Source organism: Euprymna scolopes, chromosome 15 (assembly GCF_053919585.1).
Source record: "Euprymna scolopes isolate OS-2025 chromosome 15, ASM5391958v1, whole genome shotgun sequence".
NCBI classification, from domain to species: Eukaryota; Metazoa; Mollusca; class Cephalopoda; order Sepiida; family Sepiolidae; genus Euprymna; species Euprymna scolopes.
In genome coordinates, this window is record NC_136496.1 from 5175229 (window position 1) to 5195201 (window position 19973).

Genomic DNA, 19973 nt, shown 5'->3' on the forward strand with positions numbered 1-19973 from the left:
TTTCATACTCCTTTTCACCGCAAACAAGTTATATTGCTACTTTGAATGTAAGGGGCTACTATTTGGGATTATGTCTAACAGGAGACTGTGGGGAGTTTAGTAGCAAGATGTCTGTTCACATTACATTTGAATTCAAGTTTAATGTGGAGACATCTTGCTGCTAAACTCCCTAAATAGTGTCTCTGCAATTATGTCCCAGATAGTAGCCCCCCCCCCCCCCCCACATCAAAATGGCACTGTGGCTTGTTTGGGATGAAAATGCAATAAAATAAAAATTTATCTTTATTTCTGTTTTTTTTTTTGGGTTATAGTGGGGTGGGAGGAGTATAGACAAGTGCTGATTATTACAACGAAGACTATTTTAAAAATTAAAAAGGCTCGACATGCAAGGAAAATAATTCATTTTAAACTGATACGAGTTATCTTTCTTAGATTTTGAGCTTTCTTTTTTTTCCATTTTATTGTGACTTCTACATTTTTTAGATAAAAAGAAAAAAAACTAAAATAATATTAATGAAGTTTTGTCGAGAAGTATAGATAGTTATTAATAATAAAAAATATATAAAAATAAGAACCATTTTAAATAAACCATTTTTTTGTTGGTTTTATTCTATATTTTTTTGGTCAACATTTTTAACTAAGTTCTAACAAACGAAAGAGTTAACTGCAGGTGCGAGTGTATCGTTTCAAGTGAAAATTTTGATGCTTGTGTAGTATAATTTCAAATAAATGCATTTCAGGTAAAAACAATATCACATATGAAATTAGTATAAATTCCAAAAATTGATCCAGTAGAAGATGTGCTACATCTATTTTTCACAAGAAATTATAGACATTAGCGATCCAAGATTTTTTTTTTTTCAATAGTAGATTTTAATTGAAAACAAGGGAGATAAGTCAATTTGTAGCACAGAATTTTGTCTTTTTACATAGGAGTCACCACTTATCAAATCCCAGAGGCCACTCGAGGATAAGATGTCAATGAGACAATATCATAGTAATCGTTAGTAGTGCAAATTTGGTAAATTGGATTTAAGGGGAGCAGCTCATCAAGAACTTGTTTACATTCGACTTGAAGATGATCATATTGTAGTCAGTTGGAAAACAGGCAAATGGAAGACAGTTCCACAGGTCTAAGAAAGAAGTTTTGTTCATGGTATCTACATTTAGATTTACGCACAGATAGAGAGTGGGGGAAATTATTGACAGTGTTTTCAGCTAGACAAGTGTTTCTCACGAAAGTTGGTCTCACAATTCTTCCCCATTAAAACATACAATAAAACTTGTTAATTTAATAAATTTTATTATTACTTATTTTTCTACTTGATTATTTTTTGTAATTTTATACTAATTTCTACATGTGATTTCACCTGAAATGTATTGGTTTGAAATTCCATTATACTGCACAAACATTTTCCTATTTGACTCACATATTTATATGCACACACACTGGTGGACGTGTTTAACTGTTTATTAATAAAAACTTTCAATAAACTTACCTTGGTGGATTTGATGGCGCCATCACAGAGGCAAAAAATTCCTGATTGGACAAATTTCCACGAATGATTTCTGATACGGTGTTGATTGTCTAGCGGAAAAGTTAAAAACGATCGACTTAGTATTGTTCAAACATTTCTTATTCATTTCTAAAAACAAATACATTGAGGATATTGTAAAAATAACAATAGTTATCGCAAGCTAGTGTCTGCAAAAAGTAAATACACTCTTCTGAAGGTTCAATCTTCAGTATGGGTGATACTAAGAATACAATTACCAATGACTTAGGACTTTGCTGATTGAATGAGAATAGGCCGCCATCATGGATTAAGTAAAGGTTTCCGTTCAAAATTCCATGCAGATTCCCAAATTCAACAAGATACACCCGAAGATGATCGGAGGTTACATCAACCGAAACAAAGATGAATACAAAGAAGCAGAAGATTTAGAATCTTACGCACATAACCTTATGCATAAGCGATCAATCTACTAATTTTCAGTACTTTAAGATGAGCAGTTCTAAAAATGTTGATAAAAATACTCAAAATAAAGTTGTTTTTTTTAACAGGACTTAATATGCAAACAGTTTTTTTTTTTTTTTTCATTAAACATTCATCAGTATTTTTTTTTAGAAAATCTTCTATTACAAAAAATAGTATGTCTACGTAACAATTTTCAGCACATTAGGATTTGTTTTTTCGGATATATGTTGATAAATAGGAATAGTTGCAACAAGAGATTAGAAGATTTGGTTTGATTCATGGCATATCAATCATTATTATGGACTATTTAATGTTGAATAAAGTTGCCAAATATAATTTTATAAGTTGGATAATTATTTCATACTCTTTGAAAAATGAATTACTCCTTGGCATTGATAATCTTTGTTCTATACACGATTGACCTTAACCACCTTCTAGTATTGATTTGGGATAAAATATAAAGGAGAAATAAGGTTTTGAGTTTTAGAAAAATCAGATTGAATAATATAGTTGGGGATGAACTTATACTAGATACTAGGACCTGACATGACAAGCTGATTGATCGGATTGGGTCTCCCCAACCTGCTATCTAGCTGAAATAAGAGTTGAAGTGGAGGAATGGCTCAGAGTCCAGGATCCTGTCCTAAGATATCATGAATTGTCACTCCCCAAAAAACATTACTTCTCTTGTGTAAAAGGGGACATGTTTGGAACAACTGTTCCTTTAATGTGTGCCAAATATAATTATTTACATACGGTAATTATTTATATTTTTAAAGGACATTGTTCTCAGAAAGTATTACACATAGAAGAAAATTTCACAGGAAAATTAATTAAAAAAAAAAAACAAAAAAACATTACTACCAGAAGGAAATTTTACAGAGAGAGTAGGGTCATTACTCCTAGAAAAAACTACTCTCAGAAGACATTCTTTGAAAGGCTTACTCTTTATAAAAAAATTAAACTACTTAAAAAAAAAAAAAAAAACTCTTTTACATTGGTAATCTTTGTTCTCAGCAGGAGTCTAACCACCTTCTAGTATCGATTTGAGATGAAAATATAAAGAAGAAATAAGGTTTTGCTAACTTAGAAGAATCAGATTGAATGAATGATGTGACCAGCCGATTGATCAGATCAGATCTCTCTGATCTCCCATGAAGCTGAAGTAAAGGCCAAAAAGAAAGACTGGCTCCACCATCAGGATCCCATTTTAAGGCAACATGGGTGACAACCTATGGCTTACAAGTGGCCCCCCTTTTTTGGCACCCACCCACCAAAAATACAAAAAGATGTAATAACATAACATTGACACACCAGTTCTTGCCAGATCACTGAAGTTAAGCAATGATGAACCTGACTAATACTAAATGGGTGACCATTTGGGAATAGTAGGTGTTGGAAAGGGTGGCAGGAGAACACTACTGTTAAGGGAGAAAGTTAGGCGCCTCCTTCCCTTCGCTAGTCTGTGGGAAACCTCTGGGCAAGGTCGACAACCCATTTCAACCTTCCCAATCAGGGTAATGTGAGGTCATGGAAAGCAGGTGACTGACGTAATACGGAAGCAATGAGGAATAAGTCTGTTCATGGTTTTGTATCTCTTTGTGTGGAGCAAAAGATCCTTTTGGGTACAATGGTCAGGATATTGGGGATAGGAAAATGGGGGAGTGTATTTTAGGAAAAGGTCTCTCACCTCTGTCAATACATCTGCGGGGACTCCACTCGCCATCAAGATTGTGCACAACTGCTTCAATAAACCTGAAACCAAACAAGAATTTCATCAGAGGCAAAAAAAAAAAAAAAAAAAAAAGACAATAATGGTGCCAGATGCCAACTTTGCACCTACTGATGTAAAACTTTCCCACTTTTAGCAAGTTTTGGTTATCTTTGTTGATGTTTACTTTAACGAGAAGATTTTTTTTTTTAATTGCCTTCAGGTTGCTGTTACTCGTTAATGCTTTTTCAATAAAGAATGGTGATAATTCGCTCATTTTAAAATTTTTATTTACAAGTAAATCGATTATGAACTCATCAGGTTGCCTCAACTGTTCTACATCTGTTAACCCAAGAACTCTCATGCATTCTTTCGAATGTGGCCATACCATCAAAGTCTCCTGTTCTGCATACATCACCCTATACCATCTGCTTCATAGGTTCTTCCCTTAAGTAGTAACGCTCTGCTAGTTAGTAATGACTAAAGTTCTCTAAACTTACTCCACCTAATCAAATAATCAAAAAAAGATATCAATTTTTTGTATCTCAAACAATAAATTCATTTAATAAAGAAAAAAAAGAGTTACCTGAAGAGTTCATTGCTTTTTGGCAGGCTGCGGTCTGATTAAGTGGATTGTTGGGCGAGACGAGAGTTCGGACTAACTACAGAAAGGAGAAAGAGACGTTTAGATGGCATGAATTTAAAAAATAATTCATAGCACAAAAACCAGCGCAACAGAAATTGAGTCGCAGTTGTTGATGGTGCTGATACCTTTCAACATCACGCCCAACTGGCACGAGAAGGGATGATTGCACAAGAGTTCAAAAAGCCTCCAAATATTGTAACAAAAAAGAAAATTGCATAGTCATTGTTTGTTTTTAACAACAATATTTAAAAAAAAAAAAAAAAAAAAAAGATGATTATTTCACACATCAAGAAAACTCAAATTCCACCCACGTTTCACTACCATTGAGGGGGGGGGTGTTGCTATGATGCTAAACTTTAATACTTATATTTTTATATTTATAAATTTAGGTGTGTGCATATGTACACACACACACACACATATATATATATATATCTTCACAGTCAAAAACAGTCACAGCTCACACAAGTCATGAAAGTGAACAAACCAGAAGTCCAAGACTCGAGTTTCATCCTTATTTGAACTCATCAGTTGAATATATTCAAGCTCCAGTTTCGAAACCTGAGTTCAAATATGTTCAACTAATGAGACCAAATGAGGGCAAAAATAGAGTTTTGGGTTTCTGGTTTGTTGGCTTTCAGAACTTGTGTGAGCTGCGACATTGTTTGTGGAAATATATATCTCATGTATCCACATAAAATGTTATGTTTCTCTATTAATTTTCAGTATTTACTTGAACAGTTCTCAATATGTGAGAGGAGCTAAGTAGTAATTTATATAAAAAAATATTAGCATACATTAACCTGACAAGTTCCCATAAATTCTGTGTAGCTTAATTACCATATATATTTTCATAAGTTACAATGTGTGTGTGTGTGGTAAACTGCCAAACTAATAAAACACCATTATACAGTGTGGAACGATAAAATTGTCACCCATAGAAAAGATAACATGATCCCATTTCTGTTTGATGAAACAGTTTTTTTTTTTGTTTTTTTTGTTGCAGACCATCTACTAGTTGGCCAGTTGTTTATAAATCCCAAGAGCAATAGGAGTCTTTTATCATGTCTGAAAGTGACACAATGTTCAACAAGCGAGATCGGAGATGTGCCGCTGTACAACTCATGTTATCTATTGATCCAAGTTATGACAACAGGACCATTGCCAGCACCCTTCTAATGCAAATCCGGATGGTTCAACGCTTGAGGGCACAGCTCAATGCATTGGACAACTCACGGTTATGGTCTTTGGTGTAGTTTCAAGGACCATATCATGCCACCTCACATCTTCGAAGTTGGCTTGAAAGTAAACACCAAAGTGTACCAGGATATGCTGAAGAGTGTGGTGATCCCTTGATGCAATTAGGTGGCCACCGGCAAATCCTGGACGTAGCAGGACTTGGCGCCGGCCTACAAGTCCAAAGAGATCCCGGTTTGGCTTCCGAAGGAGTGTTATGACTTTGTACCCTTCTTTCACTGGCTCCCCTCCTCACGACCTGAACCTGCTGAACTACTTTGTTTGGTCATACATCGAGAACATCACCAACAAAACTTCCCACAACACTAAAGCCAGCCTAATCGCCGCCATCTGCCGCGTTTTTGCCGGCGCTTGTGGAAGACACGTGCTCCCAATTTTGGACCCATATCAAGGCAGTGATTGAGGCTGAAGGCGGCTACATTGATTAGATTTTGTGGGTTTTTTCTTTAGGGCGACAATTTTATTGTTCTACTCTGTAAAGTTTGGAGCATATCAGCTGCTAGATGTAAGAGTTTGTAATATGAACTATATTTAGTTTTATGCAAAGGAGGCTGGAAGGCCTTGATAAAAATTTATATATTGCTAAATTTGTTTTGGACCTTGATAAGTGGTGACTCCAAAGTAAAAAATGAGAAAAAAAAAAAAAAAATGTATCTGTCATGGTATGAAAAGATTATATTCTAAAAATCACATGAATCAAGTAGTTTTTTTGTTTAGAAAATTTATTTTTTACAATTTTAAGTGATTAAAGCTGAAAATACCCCCCCCCAAAAAAACTTGGACGTGCGAATAGTTATCTCCCTTTATTTATTGAAGATGCCAAAGTAAGACATTCAGTCTTTGCTTCTTCATAATATTTGATATTCTTAATTAAAAATAAAGCAATCAATTTACATGATTTTTGGAATATAACATTTTTGTGAGGTAACGGGTACATACATCATACAGATTTTTCTGTATTTTTGTTTTTTAATAATCGGAGAAATTCTAAACAAGAACAGGATATATATATATATATTTTAAATCATTTGTATTATTCAAACTGCAGTTATTCTTCCTTCCTAAGATTTCTTTTGCTTTGAAAAAGAAAAATGTAATTATGGTTAATGGGATGGTAGGAAAAAAAAAAAAAAAAAAAACTTATACTCATGTGAAACGAAGAAATAATGAAACAAAAATATGTAAGCTTAAGAACAGCAAGTTTGTGACAAACATGGTTGGAGTCTGTAAAATAAAGGTTTTAAGTTGATCAGATTTGAAAATTAAAAAGAAAATGGGGTAAGTAAAAAATGTCAAATATAAAAAGAATAAATTTTTAAATAAAAATATGAAAAGAAAATGAATATGGATTTTTAAAATGTTGTAAATAAATTAAAAGAAAAGGAAATTGTTAAAAAAGAAAGGAATTTTTTAACAGGAATTAAAAACCAAATAAAATTATAATTTAAAAAAAAAAAAAAAAAAAAAGAAAAAAGAAAAAAAAAGGAAATGGAAAAAATACAAAAATGGGGGTGGGAATGTCATATTTCAAAACAAAGGTAATTAGAGAAATTGACAACAAACAATGTAAATCACAATAGCAACAACAACAACAACAACAACAATAAAATCATTTAATAAGAAAAACATTTCTTCATTCGATTTGAAAAATATTTGATGATTATTAGCTTTTAAAAACAGCCATTCAAAAATTCTGTTGTATAAACTTTTAAGCATTTTTTTTACTTTAATTGAACAAATTCATTTGAGCTGTTCATACTTATTCAGCAACAGTTCAACGAAATTCATTCATAAATACTTTTTCGGTCTTCCATACTTTTTAGTATATTTGTCGGATGTTTTTAATATTAGGTAGAATTTATTAACAGTGAAGTGGGTTTTATTGATTCCAAACATAAGCGACTGGGGCCTGCTTGTAAATTTGATATCCCCATGAAACTTCCTCCTTTATCACTGACAGGTCTTTATTCGTCTTTCCATTTTAATTCCCATGTTTTCCTTGGTCATTATTATGGACTGAACCTGCTATCTTAACTGTTCTGCATTTATAAACCCAAGAACTCTCATCCATTCTTTTGACATGACCATACCATCAAAGTCTCATGTTCTGCACATATCTCCCAAATATTGTCCACATTTAATTGTTTCTGAGATCATCAGATCTAAGCTTGTCTTTGAGACTCATATTACATATCAATATTATTTTTGTATCATTTCTAGCCATGCAACACATGTCTTCAATCCTCACTGGTCAGATTTCATATCCATACACATGCTTGATAGACCCTTCCTTTTATTGACAGTGGTAATGCTCTGCTGGTTAGTAATATCAGAAACAATATTTAATAAAAAAATAAGATCACATTAAATGATTAAGTAATAAATGTGAAACACTGATAAAAAAAAAGGAAAAGAAACATGGCCGATAGAGACCAAAATTTCTAGTAAAAGACAGAGTTAACAAGTTCCAATATGGTGCTAGTCTCAGTCTTTTCTATAAATACTTTTATAACATGTAGTCTTCAGAATTATCTGATTTATTCCCTGCTTCCTTTGTTCCAGCTTGTTTGACTTGTTGGTCTTCATCAATTTGATGTTTTGATAACTCATTGTAATATGGTTTCTTATTCCAATAACTCTTTTTCCAAGACTTACAGGTTCTCTTCCTACTGACTGTTTTCCTCCTACCTTTAACCATGGTCTTTTCAAGACTAAAATCAATAAGCATCTCCTGTCTTTATGATAATCATCTTTCATACTTGTTAGCTCCTTACATAATTCTCAACTTGTCTGGAGCGATTTCCATAAAAAAATATAAATAAATAAATAAAAATAATCCATAAATAATCTAATGTAAGGAAAAAACATTTTGTAAAAAAAAAAAGAAATAATAAAAACATAAAAAAGAGGAAAAGCAGAGTTATCTCCCTTCTTAGTTTATTTGGTGCGTGTTAAGATATAGTCGACAAATCGATTTTTTTTTTTTTTTTACACTATATCGTTTTAAGCAAAAACAATATTACGCACTTAATTGTCATGTCGAGAATAGTAACATAGCTAAAAATTAAAAAAAATCATTGAATAGAACAACTGTTATTGTTTTTAGTAAAAAAAAAAGTCTATCTCTATAGACAACAAATATTGCAGTCATGACATAAGTAATCAAAAAAATTTGTTCCCATTTATCTACCCTGTGTCTAGACTTACTATCTACTTTATAACATCTAGGAAAAATGCAATTTTACCCAATTTTCCGTAAAAAGTACTTTTAACTCTAAATAACTTTCTACCTGATGAATTTTCATAATTTTTGGATATATTACTATTTTCGGCATGACAATTCAGTACATATTTTGTTTAGAATGATATTTTTTTAAAAATCAATCTGTTGACTATCTTAACAAGCACTGTTTTTTATTGGACCCATTTTATTCTCATTTTTTGTGAGATTGAATTTGTTAGAATTTAGTTTTTAATATTTAATGTGTTTATTTATTTTTTTTTTTTTTTACTAAAATATGGTTTTAAGTAAAAACTTGTTTGAGAGCAATAAAACCATACGAAATCCAATTTCACTGGCAATTTTTTTTCTAACAAATATCTTTTGAAAATGTTAATAGTTTGATAATAGTTTCATGGCAAGTGCCCGACTGAACTCCAATCTATGGTCCCCCTTGCCATACTTTCACAACAAACACTTGACGTGCAATGGTTCTTCACTGAAGAAAGAGGTCGTTGAAATGTTGCATAAAAAAGGGAACATTCGAAAAAAAAAAAAATTAGGGGAAAAAATAAAAAAACATTCTCTGCCAAGAGATACTGGACTTAAGGAGTAAATTCAAGATTATCTCTTATAATGTGATTTTATTATTTGTATCACAATGTTACTTTCTGAGTATTTATTAGTACTTATTAATTTATATCGTTTCGATCAGTTCTATATTTAAAATACAAGAGACACTATTTTCATCGAAATGTTAATAAACCCATATTTGCTGCATGTTGTTCTTTCTGTAAAAATAACTCATTTTTTGTGCTACCCAGAAAAATATCAGCTTTATCAAAACATTTGTTGATTAAATATATTTCTCATTCTGTTGAATTTCCACGGATCCAGCTAGTGCAAAATCATTTTGGAAAAATCTGTCTAGCGTTATATATAAAGGAACACTAGATATATTCATACATTTTCACAAAATCAAGACAATTAAGATCAAAATTAGAGCATCAAGTTGTGTATTTTCATATTCGTTACAATTGTTTCGCGACCATTCGGACAATTTCAAACATTATGTCATTCGATAATATTCCCCAATGTCTTCAGACAGTGAAAAACACTAATATTTCTTCACAAAATTGAAATATAAATCTTACAATTCTTACTTTGCTCTATCTTGTATATTGAGCTATTTTATTTGGTTGGAATTGTCTTATAAAAATATTTTCTCCCAACAATATTTTGTAAGACTGTAAAATTTAAGATTAATTAATGATTTTCACAACGTTTTGGTTGATGTAACCTCCGACCTTCTTCAGTGTATCTTGTTGAACTTGGGACTGTTTCTGTCAAACTCGGGAATTTGGAGTGGAATTTGGAGCAGAATTTGGAGCGAAACGCTTTATTTACTTACTGGGGGTAGCGTGCTCTTGTTCCGGCAGCCATGATTGGTTAGAGGTCCTAAGTAATTCACAAATGTATTACACATGGTTAACGGAACAAGAGCACGCTACCCCCAAAATTTCATCCAAATTCCCGAGTTCGACAAGATACACCTGAAGAAGGTTAGAGGTTACATCGACTGAAACGTTGTGAAAATCACACTCAAGATGAGAACAGTAGTCCGATGAATAATACAAATAACCAATCCTCATCTCAAAAATTCAGAAACGTCATACATTTTATTCCTTTAATTACGTTGACATTTACAATTCTTGACAGCAACTGTTTCGAAGCACAAAAGCATTCACTTAATTTTATATCAATCAATGAATCTATTCTGCCCTTAACTCATCAAAAGAAAATAAAATGCATTTGGGCATGATTACAACACCCGAAAATTGGAAGAGAAGTTACAATTATCTTTTATGATGCCATTTGATATATATATATATATATATATATATGAGTCAAGAAAATCTATCAAGTCTTTACTCTGAAAGCAATGTTATTTTGTATTTTAATCTATTTTTTTTTATGGTATATTTTATCATTCTCAAAAAAACATGGCTATAGTCCTGAAGAACAAATATAGTAAACTAATAATAAGTTAATTCTATATGCAATAAAGGTTGTAAATAATAATGTGAAGAGTGCATTATTTAAAAGATAAATATCTTCTTTTCTCTCACCTTTGCAAACATTTCTTAATTGTTCAAATATCATAGTGAAAAAATAAAAATTTATAAGTTTCGGAAGATGGCTTAAAGCACTCAAATATTAATTTTAAACAAATATTTGTTTATTTTCATAATATTGCATTGTAATTTGGCTTTCAAACGTATTTCATATATATCTTATATATACATATGTATTATTCTTCTATTTTATGAATTGAAACATTCTTTAAATATCAAGTTGTCTATTATAATATTACAAAAAAGAAAAAAAACTGGACATTATATTTACAAAAAAGAATAAAAAAATTTAAAAAAATGGATTTTTTGTACCTTTATTGCCTGAGAACATCTGTTAAGGAACACATCTGTAAGCGTTTGTTTAATCTACCGAAAAGACTTACTTTCAAGAATGGAATTTTATGTATGTCAGCTGTTTCACCAAAAGTGACGAACGCAAAAATAAAAAAAAGGGAGGGGAGGTATGGCATTTAGTAGAAAAATGACAAAAATTGAAAAATGAATGTAGATCAGAAAATAGAAATGAACTTTTTGAAATGAAAATGCAAGTTCTAGAGTCAAGAATTTGAAATCAAACACTAAAAAAAAAAAAAAGGATTTAAATTGGATCATTTATGATTTCTTTTCAAAGGTTAAGGATCAAATTCAGTTAAGATTCCTTTGATCAATGTTTGGTTTTATTTGATATTTATTCAATTTTTAAGTAAAGATTTGAATGAATAATAAACTTAAAAAGTGGATTTGAAATTTTAGAGATTTATATGCTTATCAGGTCAATTATGGGGAGGTGGGGGCTAGCAGCACAGTGTAACTCAGTACTACCTGCTATCCCATCATCAGATTGCGAGGAGGATGAACTATCAACTGTCATCATGGAGAAGAACACCAAAGACGGTAAAAAGTCAAATTTATCACTCTGCGATAGAACCGATTGTCGAAGGTCATTTTGAGCAGTTTAGCGAGAGGACAAGGCAATTGTGGCAACTGGGCAAACCAGAACTTGCATCTTGCATGTGTGCTCACCAATCAAATATGTGGAATAACTAAAGGACGTCATAAAATTCCTCATGTATAGTAGTCCGTGGAGGTGTTGATCATGGTTGGTTTAAAGGTTGTGTAGTTGCATAGTATGGGTTCCATGAAGGATTTATATTTTCAAAGGAAAAGGATTAGAAAAATTGTTAGAACCTTAATAAACAGTCAAAAGTTTGTTGTTCTCTAAGATAAATTATTTTGGAGAGAAAAAAAACATTATTGGTTTTCTAATTTCTATAATAATTATAATTATACTGTACATTAGTTAAGGAAATAATGAATAGATCAACAGATTCTCTCTCTCTCACACGAGATGAGATGCTTTTGAGAACAGAAAAATGAGGGAAGAGGAGGGGGGGACAAGAAAATAAACTATCTGAAAAGAGATTAAAAAAAAAAAAATGTTAAACAGTTGCCGATTTTGCCCATTGAAAAAAAGAAAAAAAAAATGCATTGTATTATAGGGTCTGATTTTCTTGCATATTTTGTTTGGTTTTCTCATAAATTTTCAATAAAATTTTTTTGGTTTGAAATGGTATTTTTTGTGTTAATATCAACTCCATGGAAATGCTGAAAATTGCTGCCCAGGACTATTTGAAAACAAACTTATTGTCTAAAATCATTATATTTAAATTACTGGGAGGAGGATAGCTCTAATTCAATAAAATAAAAAGTGTGTATTATAGCTGTATTATTTAGATTATCTTAAGATTCGAACTACTGTTCGCATCAAGAGTTTATTTTAATGTTTTCACAAATATAAGCACTGACTTTGTTCAGATGTATCTTGCCAATGGCTCTTATTGGGGAATGGTGGCAAGAATATTTGTTCTTTTTTCCTACAAACCATATTCGTTAGAATTCTAAATGTGTGATATGTTTAGGAAAGTAGTTTCCATTTTATATTAATTTGAATACATATCGATTTTATATGTTTTCTGAATTTTTTAGATGAGGAATGATTTGGAATGTCTGGGCTACAGTTCTCATCTTGGGTGTTATTCTCATAATATAAGGTCGAATGTCACATGAACCGAAATGGTCTGAAAATAACACACAAGATTAGAACAGTAGTCCAACTAATAAAAATTATCAATCCTCATCTCAAAAATTCGGAAACTATTCTTTAACTCAAAAAGCCGCTGTATCTTGTTTACACAATTGTTGGAGATATTTCTAAAAACGTACATTTTCAATGGGATGATGAAGAATGAGAGGATTGAAAATGAATTTGAGTAATTAAGATTCATAAGTAAAATTGTAACTTTATTTCATGACAACAAAAATAATTTGGGTGAATACCAAGCAACATGAGAAAACCTGAAAGTTTTCAAAGCACAAATGAACCAAACAAGATGAACATTTATTCATTGACAGATTTCAAAACAATGTGAAATGAGGATGCAAAACAATCGTCAGAAAATAATTTTCGAAAAGAAAAAAGAGAAAAGAAAGAGAAAATCATATTTTTAGGAAATTATAAAGAATTGCTAATATTTTTTTCCCATAAAATTATTTTGGATAAAACAAACATTTTTTTTAAAGTTACAAAATTTCACAATATGGAATAATGCTTACCGTTATAAATGGTTAATGCAAAATAAGAAGCAATTTTATTTTAAGACAAAAGACATAAAATTATAGCTTAAATAAAAAAAAAAAAGACCATATTTACATAAAGCACCCCATATGAATTAATTGAAATATATTAAAATGAAAAAAATAAAAAGAAAAAAGTGAAAAAAAAAATGTAAATAAGAGGGGAAAAATCAGAAAAGGGGGGAAAAAATGGAAAAGGAAAAAAAACAACAAGAAAAAAAAACGTAACAGGAAAAAAAAAGGGGGGAGGGTTAAAAACAAAAATGGGGCGGAAACTGGAAAAGGGAGAGAAGAAAAAAGAAAAGGGGGGAAAACCAGGAGGGGGTGGGGAAACGGAAAAATGAAAAAAGAAATAAAGAAAGAATAAAACAATGGAAAAAGGTAAAAGATTTTATCATATCAAGCGATTTCTAACACTTGTTTCATAGTTTCTTTAGTGTCTTTCATGGTTAAAAAAAAAAACAAATAGGTTGTTGTGTTTATAACAAGGTCAAATCACAGGCAAAAAATGTCACTACTGTTACATAAACATTCCCATGTCAAAGTACACCATATTGGTGTTTGGCGAAGCAGAAAAAGCCAGTTAGAAAAACAAATAAAAACATGTTAATGTGTCGCATTTAACTTGTGTCATACTTGATATTCATAGGTACAGGGTGACCCCCCCCCCACACACACACACTCCAAAAAATGACATCCATGTAATCAAAAAATTCTTACTTCTTTCAGCAATCCAATCATATTTGGTACACAAATAAAGTCACTTTAATTTATTTTTTTAACTAATCCATCAAGTTGCAGTCATAAATGGCCAACGATCATTTTATCGTTATTTAATGATATGAAGGGATACTTTGGTGATTGTCTCATCAGTAGCAGGTGTGATCTTGAATGAGCTTCACACTCACTGGAACTTCCTTCCCTGATTTTTATCTGTGAGATCATTTCAAAGATAATGCCGATCACAACAATCCTCATGCTATTCACAAACTAAAAGAGGCCATCATGAACTACATATGTATCAATTGTTTGCAGGAGTTCAAAATTAACAATTTTAAATATTTTGGATTTGTCGGACTACTGTTCTCATTGTGTCATTTTTGCAACGTTTCAGTCAATGTAAACTGACTTTGTTCAGTTGTATCTTGTCGAACTCTGAAATGTTTCTGTCAAACTTGGGAATTTGGATGAAATTTCGAATGGAACCCTTTACTTACTTTAAGAGGGGTAGAATGCTTTCATTCCATCAACGACGAGTGGATAGAGGTTCCATTCGAAATTCTGTCCAAATCCCCAAGTTCGACAAGATGTATCTGACGAAGGTCGGAGGTTACATTGACCAAAGCATGAAAATGACACTCAAGATGAGAACAGTAGTCCGATGAATCCAAATAATATGAATAACCAATCCTCATCTCAAAAAATTCAGAAAAAATGTTAAACTCTTTTGCAAAAATTACAAAAATTAGCTGAACAATATCTACTCAACAGTTTTGTATTGTGAGCACCGGAAATGTTTTTTGTTTGGTTGTTTTACGGCATATCAACCGTTTTTCGAGTTATTTAATGCCGAATCCAGTAATTTTGGAAAAAGGATTTTCTGTTTCAAGTTGTTTATATCTACAAATATTTATTCATGATGTTTAGTTTGGTTATTTTGTAAAAAGAAAAGGAAAAAGGGGGAAAATGTGTGGCTGTTGTTTTTGGTTTTGCAGAACATAAAACTAAGTTTTGCAAAAGGGAATAGAAAAAAAACAAAAAAAAAAAAACATTAATGGTAGGTGCATTTTATCTCAGGAAGCCAATATCTTCAGACAGCCTGATCTAGTAGCACCAGGGAAATGTTTTTAACTTAATTCTAATAAGAATGTCTCGAAACATTTTGATAGTTTTAAAATGGTTAAAAAAGAAAGCAAGCCAAAGGAAAACCGGTACAATTATTTTCCTCCTTGCTCTCTCTACTTCCTGTTTCATACTAAATTTGTACAAAACTTCATTTCAATTATTTATAAATGCACGCCCTTTCTATGAGAACTGAGCCTAGAATAATATTCCTTCTGTTGGAAAGACTACTCTGATTATCGCCGAGATGTATTTTACATAATATTTTTAATTAGCAGTGTTAAGATTAACTTAGGAGTGTATCAAAGTTATTGGACATTCACGGCTGAAATTTGCTTGACAAAAAATATATATAAACTGAAATTTATTTGTACAAAGTATGATTGGATTTCAGAGAGGATTGTGAATTTACTAATGATTCTATGGGTGGCATTTTATTATTATTTGTTCGTTTTTTTTGTTTTTTTTTGATGATGGAGGGTGAGGGGGTCACTATGTTTAAATTTTCATTTCTTTAATAAATATTTAATAAAACAGAACATTGGTTAATAATAAAACTATAAAATTAATAAAAATTTGTTATGAGGTGATTAAGAGAATGAAAACATAATTAAATATTGATGGGTACAGAATTTCAAAATGGCCAATAAAAAGCGGTTCACTATTAGGAAATTTGTTTCGTAAAAATATTTTCTTTCAGTAAATATTTTTAAAGAGGCGTGTGGTTAGAATTTAAGTTTAAAATTATAAAACGTTTGTAAATTTATATTGGACTGTGAATGAGTAAAAATATGATTAAAATCGGACATTTCAATGTAAGGTTAAAATTAAGTAAAGAATTGAAAATTCTGTGAAGGGTTAAAAATAGAAGTTAAAGTGACATGTACAGGAAGTTACATCATGGGAGGAAGTATGTGGTAGGAAAAAAGCTAAAGAGTTCCTGCCTTTGGAAGATTAGATGTTGATATGATTGGACATGCTTTCAAAATCTTTCTCTACTCTGCGGCGTTTAGAAGATGAAGATGCAATTCATCTTGAACTTGTTGCAGATGAGAATTAGAATTAATAATGAGAGGATTCCAATTTTTATCTCCAGATTAATACATTTACCAATTCAGCAAGAGGAATGAAAAGCTGTTTCTGTTCACAATAATGTTGTTTACAAAGTCAAAAAATTAAATATTGAGTGCGTAAAAATGGAAAATTCTGCGTCAGGTTAGATTAAGATCCTTTTAGAGTTTATATGAAATTGTTGCAAATTACAGTAAGAATTAGTGATGAGACGATTCCAATTTTTCAAATTCTGATACATTTACCGATTCTGTTCTAAATTCCAGATTCAAAATCTGGACTCACCTAAAAAAGTAGAATTTAATTGTTTTAGGAGGGTAGCAAAGATTCCTTATCTACTTATAAGCGTAGATATAATTTTGTTTATAATTTGACAAATTTCTATGTGATTTCCTTTTATCTATTGTATCAAAGATTTTAACAAACTCATTGCGTGATTTTTATCTAGATTTTTCACTTGTGCCATTTTTTTTTGTTACAAAAATTGTTTTGATTTATAAGGTATAGTTTTACTGATAGTTTAAAAATCAATAAGTACATAGGTAATTATGAAGGCTAATAGCAATGCAGAAAACCGGAATGGTGAAAGAGAGGACAAACAATTGAAGACAATTGGGGCGGGGGGGGGGAATAAATCTTTACAATTATTCGTTTTGTCAACAGATCTTTAACATATTACATATCAGTAAATATTAATAAAATATCTGGGATGGAACATCTTTGAAGGATTTAGGGATACCTCCCCCTAATATATATATATATATATATATATACACACACACACAAAAGAAAATGGAACCTCTAGTGGAATGAAAACATTCAAATAAGTATTTATCACATCAGCATTAGTACCAGTACAGAAATTGAAGTTTTACATAAAATAAAAGACTTGTTTTTATAATCGGAAATTAGGCTAAAATTTTTCAGATTCTGATTCCGATTTCTTGAATAGTTATAATTCTTAATTCCGATATTAGCAAAAAGTAAACCAAATCTCAGAGTAAATAACAGAGTTATTTCTTATTCTTTTAAATTGCTTGAATTACTCAGCCACAAAAAAAAAAAAAAATAAATAAAGGGGGAAAAGAACAACATTTCATCATCACTATCCAATGAGTCAACTATTACATGTCACCAAGAGGAATGAAAAACTGTTTCTGTTCACAATAATGCTGGCTAGCTGTTCACAATGTAGAAATATGCAGAAAAATTAGATACTGGGTGTGTAAAAATGGAAAAATTCCATATAAAATTAGATTAAGCACGAAAATATAATTTTCCACTAGAAATTATGTGGATAAAATAATTTAAACAAATCCTTTTAGAGTTTATATGAAATAAATTAACTTAATATCATTTTTAGTTAAAATTTTATTTTTTTCATCTTTTTCTACATACGATTAAGATTACCATATTTTTAAGAAAGAATTACTAAAATGAACCCACTTTTTTTTAAAAAACTATTTTAAAATTTTGTAGCCATCAATATTAATAAAAAAGAAAGAAAAAACAAATGTTAAGAACGATAAAAACCAGCGTTGAATCTTCCAGTCAATTAACCTGCCACAATTAGTTAACCGTCCAATCAAAAGATTCACGGATTGATTAAAAATGTGCACATACACACACACAAAGCTGTCGTGTGCAGTACAACCAATTGATTGTTCGGATAACTAAACGCATCAGACCCAATGATGTTACCAAAATACCCTATGTATGCATAGTAGTGTGCACCACGTGTCAGAATTTGGTGGCGGAGTAAAGAGGGTGGGGGAGATAGGTTTTTTTTTTTTTTTTTTTTTTTTTTTTTTTTTTGAAGAGGAGCAAGGGAGATAACCCAGCACATAACAAAATACATGAGGAGCAAAAGTCACATGCATTTTTCAAGCAGATTAAAAATAAGTGTTTTGTTACTATCACACTGCCATGAATGCTTTTTAATTTAGTTTTATTTATTTGGATCAAATATATTTGAAGCACCCCAGAATGAGCAGCTATTAAAAGGACACATTTTGTTTTAACACCGATTGTTTAATTTTGACTTTTGGTTTTATCACTTATGATAACTACAGGTTTTTATAATGAAAAGTTCAGTATTACAAAAAAAAATTTAATACAATTTTTGCTTACATAAACATCTCTAAATAAAACAATATATACTTTTTTTTTTTTTTTTTTTTTTTTTAGAAATCTGAAGTTTTGTAAAATCTTTTTATTAATAAAAATATGCTTTTAAATAAAACGAGGGAGTTTTATTCTGAAATATGTATTTTCAAAACAAACACTTGTTTATTTGGTACTTACTTGTACAGTTTAGTCAAGACATTAAAAAAATGAAAATACTGAAAAAAGTTTAAATTGTATGTATCCGTTATGGAACAAAGTTCTCAAAAAAAAAAAAAATTCACTTAATTTCATCAAGTAGTTTTTTTTTGTTACGGCAAAAAAAAAAAAAAAACAGTTTGTTATGATACCGAGCAAAATGTTCGATTTTTAGGAAGAAAAGCTAGTATTAAAGATGGGAAGGGGTGTCAGCGCTTTAACTGGAGTTATCTCCCTTTGGCATTTCTAAAATTCAAACAATTTTTTTTTTTTTTAATCCAAGATGGTCGCCTTCAATGCACTCTCATAAAAACGTGTTTTTCCGATGTAAAAAAAAAAACAAAAAAAAAAAAACTACTTGATGAAATTAAGTGACATTTTTTTTTGGAGAACTTTGTTCTATAACGAATACACACAATTTAAACTTTTTTCGGTATTTTCATTTTTTAATGTCTTGACTAAACTGTACAAGTACCGTTTATTTTAATAATTTTGCGTTGTAATTTGGCTTCAAACGTATTCCATACATTTTATTTTTATTTTAAAATTCAAATTTCAATCAACGCTTCTAACACGGATAAAAAAAAAAAAAAAAAAATACCCTGATTTTAAAACTATGTATATTTTTAGTAAAGTTTTTTTTATAAATACAATCTTTTTTTTTTTTTTTTTGTAAAATATGCAATAATTCAACTGAATTTATTTACTTTTTTGCAGACTGTTATACTTATCTTCATAGTTGTTGTGTCGGCTAATTTGGTGAAACAACAATAACTATGTTGCTATAACAGTCCACAGAAAAGAATGAAAAGAATAAATAAATTACTCATTTCAAAGGATTCCAATAAAAACAATACATAATTCAACTGAAAATTTAAAAAAAAAAAAAAAGTGTTAGACTAAATGTGTCCTTCTGATGATTGTTATTCATTTAGAGTGCCTAACATACATTTGATCCATTCTTAAATTTTTTTTTAAATAAAATAAAAAATTTGTGAGTTATTCTTTTAAATAATAAAATTTCAATAACTACAACTTCTTATAATCTAGCTGCATTTTAATAAAATATTTTTTTAATTTTAAAATTTTACAAATCATCATGATATCACAGATCTCAGCCATGCTTGTTTCTACCGTAGAAATTTTTAACTTTAAA

General features: G+C 30.5%; 1 protein-coding gene and 1 long non-coding RNA gene across 6 annotated transcripts in view; one reads left to right on the top strand and one right to left on the bottom strand.

Annotated features, from left to right (window-relative positions):
- Positions 1-19973, top strand: part of LOC145293705 (uncharacterized) — an 89399-nt gene that overhangs the window by 56443 nt on the left and 12983 nt on the right. The gene's annotated exons all lie outside the window — the stretch shown is intronic.
- LOC145293702 (general vesicular transport factor p115-like) overlaps positions 1-19973 on the bottom strand; it is a 129882-nt gene that overhangs the window by 47108 nt on the left and 62801 nt on the right. For all 5 annotated transcript variants that reach the window (XM_080140130.1, XM_080140133.1, XM_080140132.1 and 2 more), the window contains 3 exons: positions 4277-4352; positions 3670-3734; positions 1500-1588 (listed from right to left, as the gene is read on the bottom strand). In XM_080140130.1, coding sequence (XP_079996256.1) covers positions 1500-1588; positions 3670-3734; positions 4277-4352 — 230 coding nt within the window. The remainder of the gene's footprint in view (positions 1-1499; positions 1589-3669; positions 3735-4276; positions 4353-19973) is intronic.